General features: G+C 34.0%; 1 protein-coding gene across 3 annotated transcripts in view; it reads right to left on the bottom strand.

Moving 5' to 3' along the window:
* Nucleotides 1-16,166, bottom strand: part of RASA1 (RAS p21 protein activator 1) — a 120,642-nt gene that overhangs the window by 9,764 nt on the left and 94,712 nt on the right. For all 3 annotated transcript variants that reach the window (XM_037032353.1, XM_037032354.1, XM_037032352.1), the window contains exons 13-22: nt 15,361-15,438; nt 13,622-13,779; nt 13,046-13,122; nt 11,543-11,715; nt 10,744-10,903; nt 9,470-9,612; nt 5,779-5,894; nt 5,305-5,391; nt 2,186-2,253; nt 619-707 (exon numbers count right to left, since the gene is read on the bottom strand). In XM_037032353.1, coding sequence (XP_036888248.1) covers nt 619-707; nt 2,186-2,253; nt 5,305-5,391; nt 5,779-5,894; nt 9,470-9,612; nt 10,744-10,903; nt 11,543-11,715; nt 13,046-13,122; nt 13,622-13,779; nt 15,361-15,438 — 1,149 coding nt within the window. The remainder of the gene's footprint in view (nt 1-618; nt 708-2,185; nt 2,254-5,304; nt 5,392-5,778; nt 5,895-9,469; nt 9,613-10,743; nt 10,904-11,542; nt 11,716-13,045; nt 13,123-13,621; nt 13,780-15,360; nt 15,439-16,166) is intronic.

Raw genomic sequence — 16,166 nt, 5'->3', positions numbered from 1 at the left:
AGTTAGTTTAAAGAAATAACTGGATGAGTTTGAAAGGAAGTATGTATAACTGTACTTATTCCAGCAATATTTTTAACAGTGACAGAATAGAGAACTACTTGATATCTATCTATATTGAGAGCATACTAAATAATCATTAGGAACAATAAACTATATATTTCCAGGTAAAGCAAAAGATCTGTTATACGTGGGAAAAAGGAGGTGCCACAGTACGATCCCTAGCAGAATATGAACAGGACTTAGGTTGTGGGATCACATGTGGGTGGTTTTACAAGCTCATCCACGTTTTAAAATTTACAATGAATGTTCATTGTGAAATAAATTTTTAAAGTTTACTGGAGTTCATTTACATATATGCTAATTTTTAGACTTAAAAGTTTGCTAATCTGAATATATTCAAATTTGAAGATACAGTTTCCTATAATGGCTAAAATAAAAATTTCATTATTAAAATGTAAAATCTAAATAAAACACTAAAAAATAACATACCAACAAAAATATAAATTGTGTTAATAAAATACCCACTGTTGTTAAATTTACTTAAGCTATATTTTATGATTTTAATCGTGTCCAAGTTTCATTCATAAATGTTATTTCCAGGAATCAAAATATTTTTACCTTAGCTCCAAATTCCACAAGATTTGCCAAGTTCTGAACAGACTTAGCCACTAATATCAGTGTTCTTGCAGCAATAGGAGATGGAGAATCTGTAAGAGAATTGGCAGAGCTAATGAGGCCAGCACCAAAAGTACTTCCAGGTGAAACTATTATAAATTCAGGACTTTAATATTTCTTTACTGTTAAAAATACTAATGTCTCCCATTCAGACCTCAATTTTTTGACAATGTATGACCTGCATAATTCAAAAGAACTTGAGATAAAGGGAGAGATATTGAACAAGCTTATTAGTTTTGTGAAAAGGGTACAACTATAAGACTCAGCAATTCCAGTATCTCAAAGCTTTTACCTTTAATCGCTAAAAAAAACCCCATTGCTCTGTACACTCTCTGTGACAATTCTCAAAGCTAATTTCAAGCCACTCACGTTAGTGATCTGCATTTGAGCAATTCTCTGCTCTGAACCTCCACTGACTACAAATAATTCATGTTATAAGCTCAATAACAAAGATAAAGTCTGGTACCACTGTTCTGTTTTTAAGAGAAAACATGCAATTTAATACACTTTTAAAGTATTTTAAAGATCAGTTAGGAAACAATTCCTTATAGAATGTTAATAGTAGATGTAAATGAAAAGTATTTGTGGCGATTAAATATAAGCTCTGAAACAGAAGGTAATTATTTAACAGTAAAAACTGACAGGGAGTCTGACGGCCTGATTCTTGATTGTACTTTGTAGCTTAAGCTGCTAAACTAAAATGGTATTGCCTAATGGGGTTCAGAGGCCAACATTTGGATTAAAAAATGTCTCCAAAAGAATCCTAAATGCTTAATTTTTAATAGACCACAGATTTAACCATTTTAGTAGTGATAGAAAAGAATGACAGAGATGGGATGGCTATAAAGGTAAAAATGAAGATATTCCTGAATATTTTTATATAACTTTGAGCTTCAAATTATTAAGGTAAATATGGTTCAGGTTCCTTATTTTAATAACAGCTCATTATCACATACACAGTAGTCACAAATATCACCTACAACAATCTGAAAGTCATTACACAATGGACATACAGATAATAAGCAAAATAACTTGGTTACTTAAGTTAAACATGGCTGATTAACACTATATAACTGGTGGCGAGAAAAGTCTAATGGAAATGTCTAATCTCTAAAGAGCAACTTTCTTTTTAAGTAGTCACGGAGCACTACTGCAACTATAGCACACGAAAGCTCTTCTCCCCATTGGAAATGCCAAGATGCAAACAGGAAAAAGTCATCATAATAAGAGTTTGAGATACAGGTAGAAATGATATGTACAATATCTAATCATACCATCTCAAGCTTCAGATGGGAAGAAAAGGGAAAAGAAGATGGGAAAGAAGGGAAAAAGAGGCAAATGGCAAGAAAAGGTAAAGTAGCAAAAGGAAGGTAGAAGAAATGAAAGGGTGCTTTGAAATGTTTCATACCAAGTCTCAAAAAATCAAACTTAAAACATTATGTTACCTTACTAAACAGAATGAAGTTTTATTCTAATTCTTTAGTTTCAAAAGTTTACCACAAACTATTACCTGAGATGATATTAAACATCCGTGGATGTAGGATGGCAGGACAGATAAGTCGAAGAAAAACAAAACCGCTGAAAGAAAGGGCAAACTTGTTTTTTTGAAACTACATTAAAATAATAAAAATTTCAATAGTCATAAAACCATGAATATTGAACTAATATAGGGAACCACAAACACAGTGTTAAGAAAATTGCTAGAGTATTCTACTTTAAGAACATATGTATCTTCTTCTTAAACATACATACTCATTTTTCCAAATTTGGGATTTTAGATTTACTTTGAGCACACTTTTATTATATCTATAGTATTTATTATCTTAGCTACTATTTATTTATTCCAAGCTAGTAACACATTTTAATTTGATAAAGCAGTGTCCTTAAAAACACAGACTCTCTGGAAAAACTATAGGAGCACAAATAAATCTTTTTATGATACATAATCCTGAAAGGTCGTGAAACTACTGTTTTCTCACTTTTCTTTCTGTATTTAAACAGAGCAATCCATTACAGCCTGTGATAAGTTGAGCTAGTTCTGCTGATTTTTATGCCACATAAAAATAAGAATCCATTGTCCTAAGGAAAATGGTGATTCCCTGATAAATGCAAATGAATACAATAGAATGCAAAAAGTCTTTATGGCCACAGAGAAAGGGACATCGGGCTTTCTCAAGTAAAAAAAAAAGGTCTGAAATTACAAAATAATAGCAAAAACAAAAAGTGGTATAAAAGAACATGGCTTAACAACATTATCAAATATGCTTTTACCTAATTTTACTCAGGGAAAAATGTATAATGTAAACTGCAAGCCTATTTAGCCTTTTCCTAGCCTGATAGAGTATATGTTGTCACGTAGATACTTTTTCTCAATTTCCTTGTAAGAGGAATCCATATTAATACTAGACCTCTTACTTGTTGCTTGTAAAGGCAGGCATTATTTCCAAAATAGTTTATAAAATTCCTTCCAGAGACTAAAATAACAATTTCTATTCTTTGTCAGAGTGGATAACCAACTCTGCAGCATTTACTTTCCAATACACACTAGACAGTTTGCTAATTTGGGACTCTTAGAAAGTGACTACGCTACTTCCTAACATCTGCTGCAATTAAAATACATGACAATTATAAAGTTTTTAAATTTGGATTTTAATTTATGAAGAATCTTTTATATATTTTACTTGAACATAATATTTTGATACTTATGTAGGTCGCAGAATCTGAAATATAACCTGGCAACATCGAACTTTAGAAGAATTTTAGTGTGCAATATACTTTGTTCTAAGAAGGATACCAGGTGCCTACACATGTATTTTAAAGCTTATTAAGGGCAGAAATGGTTACCTTGGGAATAAATACTCCTTAAAACACCCTATGGTATCAATCTACATAGCAGAAATTCCTGCTGTGCTTGTTTTACAAGTATATGAGGCCTGTCTAGAAAAAATCCAGCCACTGTTAATGTAATGAGAGCTGTTTGTACGACATGGATGTCACCTGGCAGCCAAGGGGAGTGGACTGGAATGCTCATGTGTGCACAATGACAACTTCACTGTACTAGTCAGTGGGGGCAGCAGATGCCGTTGAGTGAGCATGTGTACTGTGTGGCTGTCACATTCAAAATGACTGAACAAGTAGAGCAACGAATCTGCATCAAATTTTGCATTAAGCTTGAACATTCCTCCACAGAAACTATTCAGATGATTCATAGCCCACAGCTATGGGCAACTGCTGATTGGAAGCTTCATCACAAAGATATGCCAGCTCATGTGTTGTGTCTTGTGCATTTTTTTTTTGAGAAACATCAAATCAAACAGGTGACTCAACCCCCCTATATTCCAGATTTGATACTCTGAGACCTATGGCTTTTTCCAAAACTAAAATCACCCTTGAAAGGGAAGAGATTTCACATAGTTGATGAGGTTTAGAAAACTATGACAGGGCAGCTGATGGCAACTGGAAAACTGTGAGGTCCCAAGGTGCCTACTTTGAAAGGGACTGAGGTGCCATTGTCCTGTATCGTGTCTTCTTCAATAAATGTCTCTATTTTTCATAGTGGATGACTGATACCTTCTGAACGGACTTCCTACTTGTTTGAAACTTACAGTTTATACAAGTGTTAATTTACATCACACATACATCTATGCTGAAACATATGCTAACAATTCCTTTTTTCTCTCAATCATAAATAAAGCCAAGAAATGCAGAACTTATAATTCTTAAATATTTATGGTATGATTCTAAAATTTTTATCTGTAAAAAGAGTAGATGCCTCTACAAAATTTGGGTTAGGGACCAGATCAACACACATTTTCAAAACTAACTGGATGATATTGGTGTTTTTAGTGATTGGTTAATTTTTTAATGGGATGTAACATGACTGGCAGTATATATTCTACATAACATACTGCATCATTATTAAACTACTATATTCTCTGATGCTTTTTCACTAAATTTCCAATTGGCTTGAATGGCTTCGGGGTGGTTAACCAAAGTGTGCAGTGGTATTAAGAACATTAGAATTGGGTCTTAGAAGTTTAGTCTTCAGTTCTGCCTTAACCACTACCTTTGCAATCCCTCCTAGCACCACAAGGAGAACACTGCGATACAACTTTAGAGCTAGAGGACCTGGTTGTAGATTAGTCCAGAGTCACAGAAGGGTTATCAACCAATCAATGCCTAAATGGCTCAATTATTGTTCTTTTTCTTTCCTTCCTTCCTTTCCTTAACTTCTCCCTCTGTCTACAGATACACATGTACATACATGTGTGTACATATACCTGTGCATGAAGGGTATTATAAAGTTAGCTTTAGATTTTGTTGATTATATAACTTTTAACCTCATTCTATAAGATAAAAATCCCAAATAGTTAGCTGACTATAAATAAATACTTAGGTTTTTAGAAAATGCAAAAGAGATCTAAGCAACCTCACAGTAACTTCCAAAATCAAAAAACAGTACAACACAAAACAAAACCACAATAAATTACAGTTTAGGAGCCACCTGAACTCAGAAAATTTTCAACAGGGCTCCAAATTAAAGTAAAAGAAAAAAGTCTTGAACAATTATCTCCTAGACTCTCTGTGGACTATGTGCAGTGACACAGCAAATGAACCACTCAGCCTTACCTAACAACTCTTGTTCTCATGGTGGTATTTGTAGGCCACTTGCGCTGAACAGATTTCTGTAAACACCCATAAATATATCTCAGTGTCCTGCCAAAATAACACAATCATTTCAATACAGAATGCAAGTGAAAATGCTGATCTCATTATACTCAAAGCTTATTTTGCCAAAGACATGATACATTTTAATGGAATTGGCTTTTGCCCCCCAAAAGGTATTTGGTTCAAAGTAATAATAAAATCAAATGAGCTTTCATCATTAATTCATTTAACCAATTTTTACATTTACTTTTGAAGAAATGTTACCATTTTAGATTACTTCCGCATTAATGAAAAGTACAAAAAAAGTATTTGGATTATGATGATTCAGAGGTATTATAACATCAGGACAATGGAAAAGCTTATATGTTTTAGAAATACAAATTTTTCAAAATGCAGATACACAATTTCTTTCCAAATTAAAATTTAACCACTTACGGTGGAAGTATTTCTGAAGCCATGAATATTTTCTCCACAAGCTCTGAAAGTATGTTCAGTAAGTGTGCTAAATTAGTGTTCACATCTTCATTTTTTTCTAACTTTGATGGACTTAACTAGAAGAAAGAGTAAGTCAATATAAATGAATCTTGGCCATTACAAGCACAAATGAAACAAGGTATCAAACTGCTATTTTTCAAGGTTCTCTATTTTTCCATTTTTCAATCTCTATTAGTCTTTTAATGGGAGGTAAAATGGGAATTAAGCTGTTTATGATATAGAACTCTTTGGGTTTGTTAACATTAATTCCCAATTGATGAACCTGACCACTGAACACTGTTTTGAACTGCACAAATCCACTTATACACCAACTCTTTTCAATAAATACCTGTAGTTTTTGATCCGCAGTTGGGAGTCTGGATGCAGAGAACCAACTATATGCACACGATCTATGCCATTTTATACAGGGATTTGTACATCCACAGATTTGGTTATCAGTGGGGATCCTGGAACCAATCCCCCGCAGATACAGGGGGACAGCTAAGTTTCGTGGGAGTCAGAAGTTATACACGGGTTTTTCCCATTTGGGATGGGAGCTGGGGAGAACCCTTAAACCCCCAGGGGTTGTTCAAGGTTCAAATGTACTCAACTGAAGAGCAAGCTAAGATTATTCAACAATTTTCAGTTGCTTTAGAATTAATACTGGTAATTAAAGTTCTCTTCTATTCCTTTATAATATTTTACTATAGATTTTTACACATACATAAAATTGGATTAGACTATTTTAAATGTAGCAAAACTAAAAGACAAAAAAACCTAGCTTTGGTGGCCACATAGTCACAAATATACCAGGAGCATTAAATGGAAAGATCATACTGTTATTATAAAATATACCTTAATTTCATTTGAGGAAAAGAGTGACTTTTCTAAATGAGATATGATTTATTTATTGACTAATAAAATACTAAAATGCATTGGACAGAATCATGAACCTTTCCCCTTAAGTTTTCTGATCTAGAATCAATGCAGTAGATTTATCTGTATATGGCTAAATTCCCCAGCCTGGATCCAGCAACCAGACACCCTGTAGACTTGCAGAATTTCTGTATCCTTTACACAGTTAGACCAACTATGGTATGATCCCAGGTTTCAACACTAACTCTTCACTTTATTTCCTGTAAGGTATTAGTAAATATTGACAACTTAATGCACAATTAACATCTGATAGTCCTAGTATAATTATCAAAAGCAATTTCTTAATATTTTTGTATCAGATCTATAAATACATTCAATACATTCTTCCGTAGTTGCTGTACTTTCAAAATAAAATGAGAGAATATCCATATAAGTGAAATTCCACTCTTTATCTTCAAAATTTATTATGAATTTACAACACACCCATTTTTTGCTTTTGAGAGGATTATCTCATACTACCACACCCTTAAAAAAATTCTCAAAGACAAACCTAAATGTTTTTATAACATGCTACACAGAACTTAACTAGATTATACAACAGAATCTTGAGCAGAAACTTGTGTATATTATTCACATTTTTTAAAAGTAGCATATACTTTACCATTAGTACAGTAGGTGAAATAATAAAATATTTTTATGAATTTCTGGTGCAACTTGATGTTTTTAATCCCAAGTAAAGTCATGTTTTAAAAAAAGTCAGCTTTACACATTTTACAAATCTGTTGTAAAAGATACAATCATTCTGATAATTTTAAAAAGCTAATATACTTCCAGCCTAGATGTAGGTGTAAGTGGAAATACTGTACCTCCTCATACAAGCAAATTTAAGGACAACAAACATTTAGAAACAAAAATACAACCAGAACAGAGAGAAAACTGAACTGTACCCAAGTCCAACAGCAACGAACAATTCATCCAGACCAATAAGAGGGGTGGAGAGGGGTCCAGGCAGGAAGAGGTGGTGGCTGGCAGAAGCGGGTGCAAGGAAAAATCAAGCAAACCCAATGAGGCGCACAAGGCAGCTGGCTGACTGTGGACGCACATTCGTACGCAGATAAACCAGGCAGGTTTAAAAACAGTCAGTGAGACCAACTGACCCAGGGGCCCAGCAATGGGAAATAAAGCCTAAAAGCACTGAGTGGAAAAACTTTTGGGGGTTGAAGTGCCAAGGGAGGCACCCAGCCTTACAGGAGAGTTTGATGGAGAGATCCACAAGGTCCTAGAACGTACACAAGCCCACATACCTGGGAACCAGCATCAGAAGGGCCCAATTTGCTTTTGGGAAGTGGCAGAGGGGACCGACACCCGAGAGTGCGGGAACACCATTGCTCCCTCTCTGTCCCCTCCCCCACATACAGTGTCACAACACAGCAACTGGGTTGACTCACCCTGGAGAACACCTAAGACTTCACCCCTCATACGTAGGCACGAACAGACTAACATTATGGCTCAAGCAGCAAAACAACTCAAAGCCCCAGAGCTAATACTTCTAAGCCACTAAGAGATAGCCAACCTATCAGATGCACAGTTCAAAACACTGGTGATCAGGATGCTCACAGAACTGGTTAATTTTAGTCGCAAATTAGATGAAAAAATGAAGGCTACACTAAGTGAAATGAAGCAAAATGCACAGGGAACTAATGGTGATGGAAACAAAACTGGGACTAAAATCAATGGAGTGGACCAGAAGGAAGAAACAACCAAACAGAAAAGAAGGAAGAAACAAGAATTCAAAAAAAATGAGAGAGGCTTAGGAACCTCCAGGACATTTTTAAATGTTCCAACATCCGAATTATAGGGGTATCAGAAGGGGAAGAGGAGGAGGAATAAATGGAAAACTTATTTGAACAAATAATAAAGGAGAACTTCCCCAATCTGGCAAAGGAAATAGACTTCCAGGAAGCTCAGAGAGTCCCAAAGAAGTTGGACCCAAGAAGGAACACACAGAGGCACATCACAATTACATTAGCCAAGATTAAAATGAAGGAGAGAATCCTAGAAACAGCAAGAGATAAGGGGACAGTCACCTACAAAGGAGTTCCCATCAGACTGTCAGTGGATTTCTCAAAAGAGACTTTAGGCAAGAAGGGGCTGGAAAGAAGTATTCCAAGACAGGAAATCCAAAGATCTACATCCCAGATTGCTCTATCCAGCAAAGCTTTCATTTAGAATGGAAGGGCAGATAAAGTGCTTCTCAGATAAGATCAAATTCAAGGAGTTCATCATCACCAAGCCCTCATTATATGAAATGTTAAAGGGACTTATCTAAGGAAAAGATAAAAATGAACTGTGAAAGGACAGCAAACTCACAGTTATTAACAACCACACCTAAAACAAAAGCAAACTTAAGTGGATAGCTAGATCAGGAGCAAAGCCACAGAAATGGAGATCACATGGAGGCTTAGCAACAGGGGAGAAACATGCAACATGGTAGGTAGAAAAGAGACAGGGGGAGGGCAAGAACTGTACGGGAAATGTAGAAGCTAAAGAACTTGTGACACATGGACATGAACTAAAGGGGGGAATGTGGGGGGAGGGGGTATGCAGGGTGGAGGGGAATGAAGGGGGGAATGGTACAACTGTAATGGCATAACCAAAAAATATTTTTAAAATATATATTTAAAAAAAGAAAAAATCTAATATATTTTCCTTAAAATGCAATTAACTATAAACCTATTAAAATATGCCCTTTGCTCAAATAACGTTAAATTCTTACCTCACAAGACTGCTTGCTTTCCATTATCTTTAAAATGGAGTCTTTCAAAGCATGATGAACAAATTGCGTAGCAGTGGCTTTCATATACTGCTCCATCAAAGTACTTGCAAGTGTTGTGGCTCGAAATAAGGTAGTGGCTTCATCTACATGAATATATTAAAAGATTATGTGTAAAGGATTATACTAATGTGTACAAATTAAAAATTAAATGAATTCATTTTTTCCTCAACCATTTTTCCTCAATTATAACCATTTAAGTGTGTTTATTTGCATATAGCATTAAAGTACTGATTATAATGACATCCTATATTTCCATACACTTAACTCTTCAAAAGGCTTTATATCTATTACTTTGTTAGATTATAAACAGGAAAAGGGATTAACACTACCATGTTTATATACAGATTTTTTTAACAGAAGATTTAGAATGGCTAGGTACCTTGTCTAAAAACAACGAGCAAATCAGTGACAAAACTAGGACCAGAATCCAGCTCTGCCGTCTACTAAGCCCATACTTTGAGAAATCTGAGTTAATTTCCAAATAACAAAGGTAAAATCCCAATATAATTTATTAGCCTAAAACATGGCCACTAGTAACTTTTAATAAAGCCCTAAAGACCACAAATATTGTTAGAAAAGACAATCTCAGTGTAAAATACATATCGTTGCTTTATCTTTCCTGACAAATTTGTATATTTTTACATTTTCTATGACTAGGAGGAAATAGTTATAGATTTTACAGTTTATTTGGAAAAGGCTAGAAGCAAGCACTGTTACTGAGTTAAAGTGCTGGTTGGAAACGGGGTATTCTGACATGATCTGTAAGCTAATAACAAATCACTATGTGCCTAGCTATACTGCCTGAGAACTGCCTATCTGTAGAATCTAGAAATAAAATTCAGCTGACACACAACTTTCATGCAATGACTTAAAAGGGTAAAAAATAAACAACTGAACATGGTAGGTATACCAAATGATTCTTCACAAAGCATTATGAGCCACTGATTTGGACACAGATACCACTTTCTTATGACTTCTAATACTAATATGCCATGGTAGAAACTTGTAGAAATACTAACCACCCAATTAGCCATGATAAAAATCAGAACTGACATTCCAACTGATTTTTAATAAAGGAAAAACAGAATAACTTATTTTTGCAAGACGATATAACTCTTTAATATATTCTAAGATAGAATCTGTATACTTTATATGTAAAAGCTAATTGTTTGCCCAATTTTTAAAAGTATCACACTAACACATCTATACTATACCTTCCATGCTTATTTCTCTGTCATTTAGTGTACATAGCAACAATGATTCAAGCTTTTCATGAAGAAAAATCCTCAGCAGGATGCTGGCCAGTAGTGTTCGGTCCTGTCCACATACATGTGATAAAGCATAGACTACATGAAGCTCCTTCTGCAGGATAAGCTAAAAATGACATCAAGAAAGACTGTTGAAAGTACACAGCATTAAGCACTCTCAGAGAGATTAATAGGAAATATGTCCTTTTATGTTCTTATAGTTAGGAATATGTGCTATTGAAGAAATCTACTTTAAAAAGAATGAGACTGTGGCCTACATATTTTTGTCTCCCAAGACCAACCTCATACTACCAACAAGGCTGTTCAACCCTCTCTGCCTATCAGTGAGCTAGTAAACTATGGAATTACTACATTTAACTGAATTGATCTTCTATTAAGTGTTAAAATTTTCTGTTATTGCCATCAAAAATAACTAGACTGGGCCCTGGCCAGTGCGGTTGAGCTGGTTGGTTGTCATCCTACAAAGTATAAGGCTGCCAGTTGGGTTCCTTGTCAGGGCACATGCTTGGGTTTCAGGTCAGTCTCTGGTTGGGGTGTGGAGAGGCAACTGATCGATATTTCTCTCCCTCTTTCTCCCTCCCTTCCCCTCTCTCTGAAAATAAATAAATAGAATTCTAAAAAATAATAATTAGATTGTTTCAATAGATTAGATTCAATAATTAGATTGAATGTAAAATTATTTTTTAGATTCTAAAAAATAATAATTAGATTTTTAAATTGTAAAAAATAATAAATATTTTAATACCTCCTTAAATTCACTGTATTCTTCTTCTGGCATGATTTTTTCCATAGAGTATCGGGCTCGGACACGCAGGGATCCTGGTTCAATACCTTTTAATGGTATATGGGAGCTGAGCAAAAACCATTCATCTGTGGCGTGGCCTTTCTGTAACCGGCTCAACTGGCAGCGCATAAATACTGTGATAGAAAAACATCAAATGGTTACTATCTAAAAAGATGACATTATAAATTAGTCACACAAATAAATTATCCTGATATTTTGCCTTCTCTATAGTGTCAAAGGCTTTTTATTACAGAAGTTTTCAGTGATATCACAAATTCAACACTAAATGTTTACTTCACTCTCTTATTCAATGTCTACTATGTGCCAGGCTATGTTATAGGAAGGGATGTGGGATACAGACATGATTAAGACATGGTTTCTGCCTTGAATGGAAGTGACAATCTAGCCAAGAGGGCAAGAAATCAATTATGGTATAGTGTGAAAAGTGCTCCAACAGTAGTTAATGATAGTGGAGTACACAGAAATGATATCTAATTCAGCCCATGGACGTTAAAAATCCATTTCAAACAGGTAATGCTCAGGCTGACTTGTAACAGGATTTGGAGATGTAGCTAAATATGAAAGTAGAGAAAATGAGACAGAAAGCAGGAAGGGGGACATGAGTGCAGTCCAAATAGAAGGTAGGGTGGGTGCTTTTAAAATCCATGGATAATGTAGAGCTATGAGGAAACTGGTACAGCTGGAGAGAAGCAAACACAAAAGATTGAATACCCAGTGAGAGCAAAATGGGGAGGAGTGGATCAAAAAAGATCTTTCTTCTGTGTCGTTACTGGGGGTCGAATTTTATCTTAAAATTAATGGGAAACCACTAAAAATGTTAAGCATTTAAGTAATACAGAATTTAAGTAATTACAGAATAAACATTTTATAGAGAAAAATTCAGGCTTTGACCTATCTGTTAATAAATAAAACACTTCTTTCTCTAGGCCTGACTTTTAGGAAGGTATTAAACTAATTCGCACCTGTGTGAATTGCCAAATCCAACTGCCACCTGTTTCAGCAACAGGTTGGGAAAAGGTGTGCTGCTAAGATAAAACCTGGGAAGATGTGACAACTAAAAGTGAACAAACAGTGTGCTTGTGTTTAAAGAAATTTTTAAAATTAGAATGCTTTTTTTTTTCACTTACATGAAAAGTATAGGAAAGCAGGAAAAACTTAAAAAGTAGAAAGAAGATACAGGGGAAGAACCATAGAAAGATGACCTATGTTGCTATTTTCTTGTTCTTCCTACTCATTAGGGGGAAGGAGAATGAACAGATATGTAATTTAATCTTAAAGGCTTATAGGTTTACAATACATACAATTTAATCATATCAATACTAAAATTATACTACTTGTGCTCCTATTTTTAATTTCAGTTTTAGCCCACATTCACCATGAATTTTTAAAAGTACACAAAACATTTTTGGTTTGCTCTAGAAAGAAATTTCTTTATCAACTTACAGATATCAGGATCTTTGCTTTTCTTTGTTTTATTACTAAGAGTTATTTCAAATCTGTTGATGTCAGGAGGAAGATCACTAAAGGAGCAAGGAGAAAAATAATTAACAAAAGGTCCTTGTATCAAACTATCTTTCTACTATCCAACAGAGCCCTTATTTTGCTACTGAACAACTTGAATGTATTAGGTTTACAACTAGATTCAAAACATGTTTTATTGCTAGCTATACAGAAATACAGACAAGCAAATTAAACTTGCCCTACCACCCTCAACTTCTTCAAGTAAAGCCTGAAGGATATTGACAATTCTTTGTAAATATTTTATATGTGTGTGTTAGTAAATGCTTTAGGAGATGCTAGCCATGCTAATTCATATCAATAATTAGGTGAAAAACAAAGGACATAGCTTTTTATTAATAAAGCGAACAAACACAACAGAAATAAATATGCATGTACAATTAAAACACTGGGCTTGGTACCCTGTTGTGATGGTTTAGATATAAAAACAAACAAACAAAGGAACAAAAATGCAATATAGTAAAGGAAAATGATTTAATATGGTAATAAAATAAGACTTACTCAAAGACAAACTCTTCTGACCACACAGGGTTCTGCCCCTCCCTTGCATGAGTTTTTGCTACCTGGACACTGTTCAGGTAGATGTTGCAATATGGGTTAGTAAAATGCTTCACAGGCAGTTTGTGGGCTTCTTCAATATGTAAAACAAGACTGCTGACCTAAAGACACCACAAAAATTGTTACCCCAGATTGCAAGAATTATGCATTCGTGTCAAAAGCAATTACTACAAATATAGTTTTGTTTTGCAAGTTATTCCTCTAATTATATTCTTACAGAAATAATGAAATATATCTTTTTCACTATAAAACAATGGTTCAGAGAAAATGAAGAGAATACTCTATTAATATAAGCAAACAACTATCCCAAGTGAAATCAAAATCCTGTACGTTATTTAATGCTCATCTGGAAGATTAAATTTCTATAGAGAGCTCCACAGCTATTAAATATTTTTAAAACAGAGTCTACCTTTTCATTCTACAGAAAAGGATACAATGCAAAAAACCACAGTCATCTGTTAGTTTTGATGCTGAAACTCAGATCAGCTACGTTCTAGTATCAGGTCTTCTCTTCCCCGCTGCCATCTACCACTTGCCTTGGGTGAGTCAGACAGTTCTCTGAACTGTCTTCCTCAGATATAAAATCAGGATAAAGTTGATACTACAAACATTTGTAGAGATTCAAAATAATATATGTAAAGCACATAGCAGAGTACCTGACACATAAGAAGGGTTCAAAAGATATTAGCTGTATGATAGTATAGCTATAATATAATAATATTATAGCTATAATATTATTATATAAAATAATATTATGGCTAGGTTTCACACAAGACACAATCTGTAAAAATTCAACATGCTTTTCCATAGTTCACACAATGTTAAAGTATGTTTTGAAAACACACAGCAACTGTGTGTATAATTCAATTTCACTGGGGATTCAGTCTTCTGGCTACTGGGAATATAAATCGTAGTCACCCAAATATTGACATTTATCCATTTCCAATAGAACATTATGTTAAAATCACCAAGGTTACTGGAAATTCCCATAAATAAAACAAGTCACTTTCACCAATAAACACTATACTAAACTTCCCTCAAAACTACAGTAATGTTAAAATTACTTAATTTTTAACCAGTAATCTATGAATAATTATAAAGAGAAAAAGCAGAATATGAAGGTGACTTTAAATACCTTGAAAGGAAGAGCCTAGCTTAACTCTCCATAATGAACATATAGGACATGTTAAGGTTTCAAACAAGATACTAGTTAAGAATTATGTAATAATATTTCAAAAACAATTTCTGTCAAGTGAAAAACCCAGAGTAGCTCAAGGAAGATGCTCTTTTCCATAATTACCTTTAGTTACACTTTTTTGAAATGGGCCAAAATAATGTTTTTAAGGAAGAAAAAGTGCCAAAGAAAAAAATTTCTGTTTTTGTTGGCTTGGTATTCTTACTTTGAGTGGGAGAAAAATAGACCCCTGACAGGTCTCAAAAGATGACATTATTGATAAGTATCCAGTAGATATATAAAAAACATTCTCTTTCATTAAAGAAATAATTTTATCTGGCTCCTGAAGCAAGTAGAGGCTTTAAAATGCCCGACGAGATTGATTTCTTTTAAGATCTTTAAAGTGTCTGAAATGTTGCCCAAAACAGTTCATACAGAAATAAAAATAAAGAGCGAAGTGATAAAACAAAATGTGACAGTCATAAATCAAAGAAAAGTTAAGTTTTACCTGACGCAAGCGTTTATTAGATGTCCCTGGACTACTTTTCCGTAAATTGCAAAATGCCTGAAGACCTTTCATCCAATCCTACAAAAAAATAAATAAAATAAAATAAAATAACATCAGTTCATGAAATTACCATAGTATAGTATATTTAGTTTCAGTCATCAATAGTTCTTTCCTTCTTGAGACTACCACTTCTAAACTCACAGTATACTGTACTTTAATATAGCTGGTACTCCAAAAAAGTAAAACAGTGACCCCCCAAAATTGTAATTCTGTAAGAATTTGTTTCTGTAGAATCTCTAAATTAATGTTAAGTATATCATATGAGTGGCCATTAATTAGAGAAAAAAATAAAATTGTACGTATAGGTAAGCTGGTATATTTGAGGTACCCTAAGGTGGAATTAATAATGTATATAAAATATGGAAAGAGGCCTACTGAAAGAGGCCATTACAATGGGTAATGTAATAACTAATTTGATGACAAGCATTCTAATCTTTACTTTAGACCATGATACTAGTAGAAATGCGTACAGGGATCTGGGTTATTTATAACATAACATTAGACTTAAAGGTTTTTCAACCTAATATTCAAATTAAATTGTAGCTGTATTTAAAAATGTTTGACCACGTAGTGCTCTACAGAAAACAGAGGAAAACTTTAAAATTATCAAAAAATAAATCTAAATATTTCCCATTGGCATTACATTTTCTAGAAAGCTCTATACCATTGTTTATTCAAATTATGTCTTTAATTTCAATGAATCTGAACTGCATCAGCGTATAGTAGAGCAATTTACAACCAAATCA

Source organism: Sturnira hondurensis, unplaced genomic scaffold, assembly GCF_014824575.4.
Source record: "Sturnira hondurensis isolate 20B ecotype Veracruz unplaced genomic scaffold, ASM1482457v3 Scaffold0021354, whole genome shotgun sequence".
In the NCBI taxonomy this organism is placed as follows: Eukaryota; Metazoa; Chordata; class Mammalia; order Chiroptera; family Phyllostomidae; genus Sturnira; species Sturnira hondurensis.
Note: the sequence above shows the minus strand (reverse complement) of the source record. Positions and strands in the feature narration are given on the sequence as shown.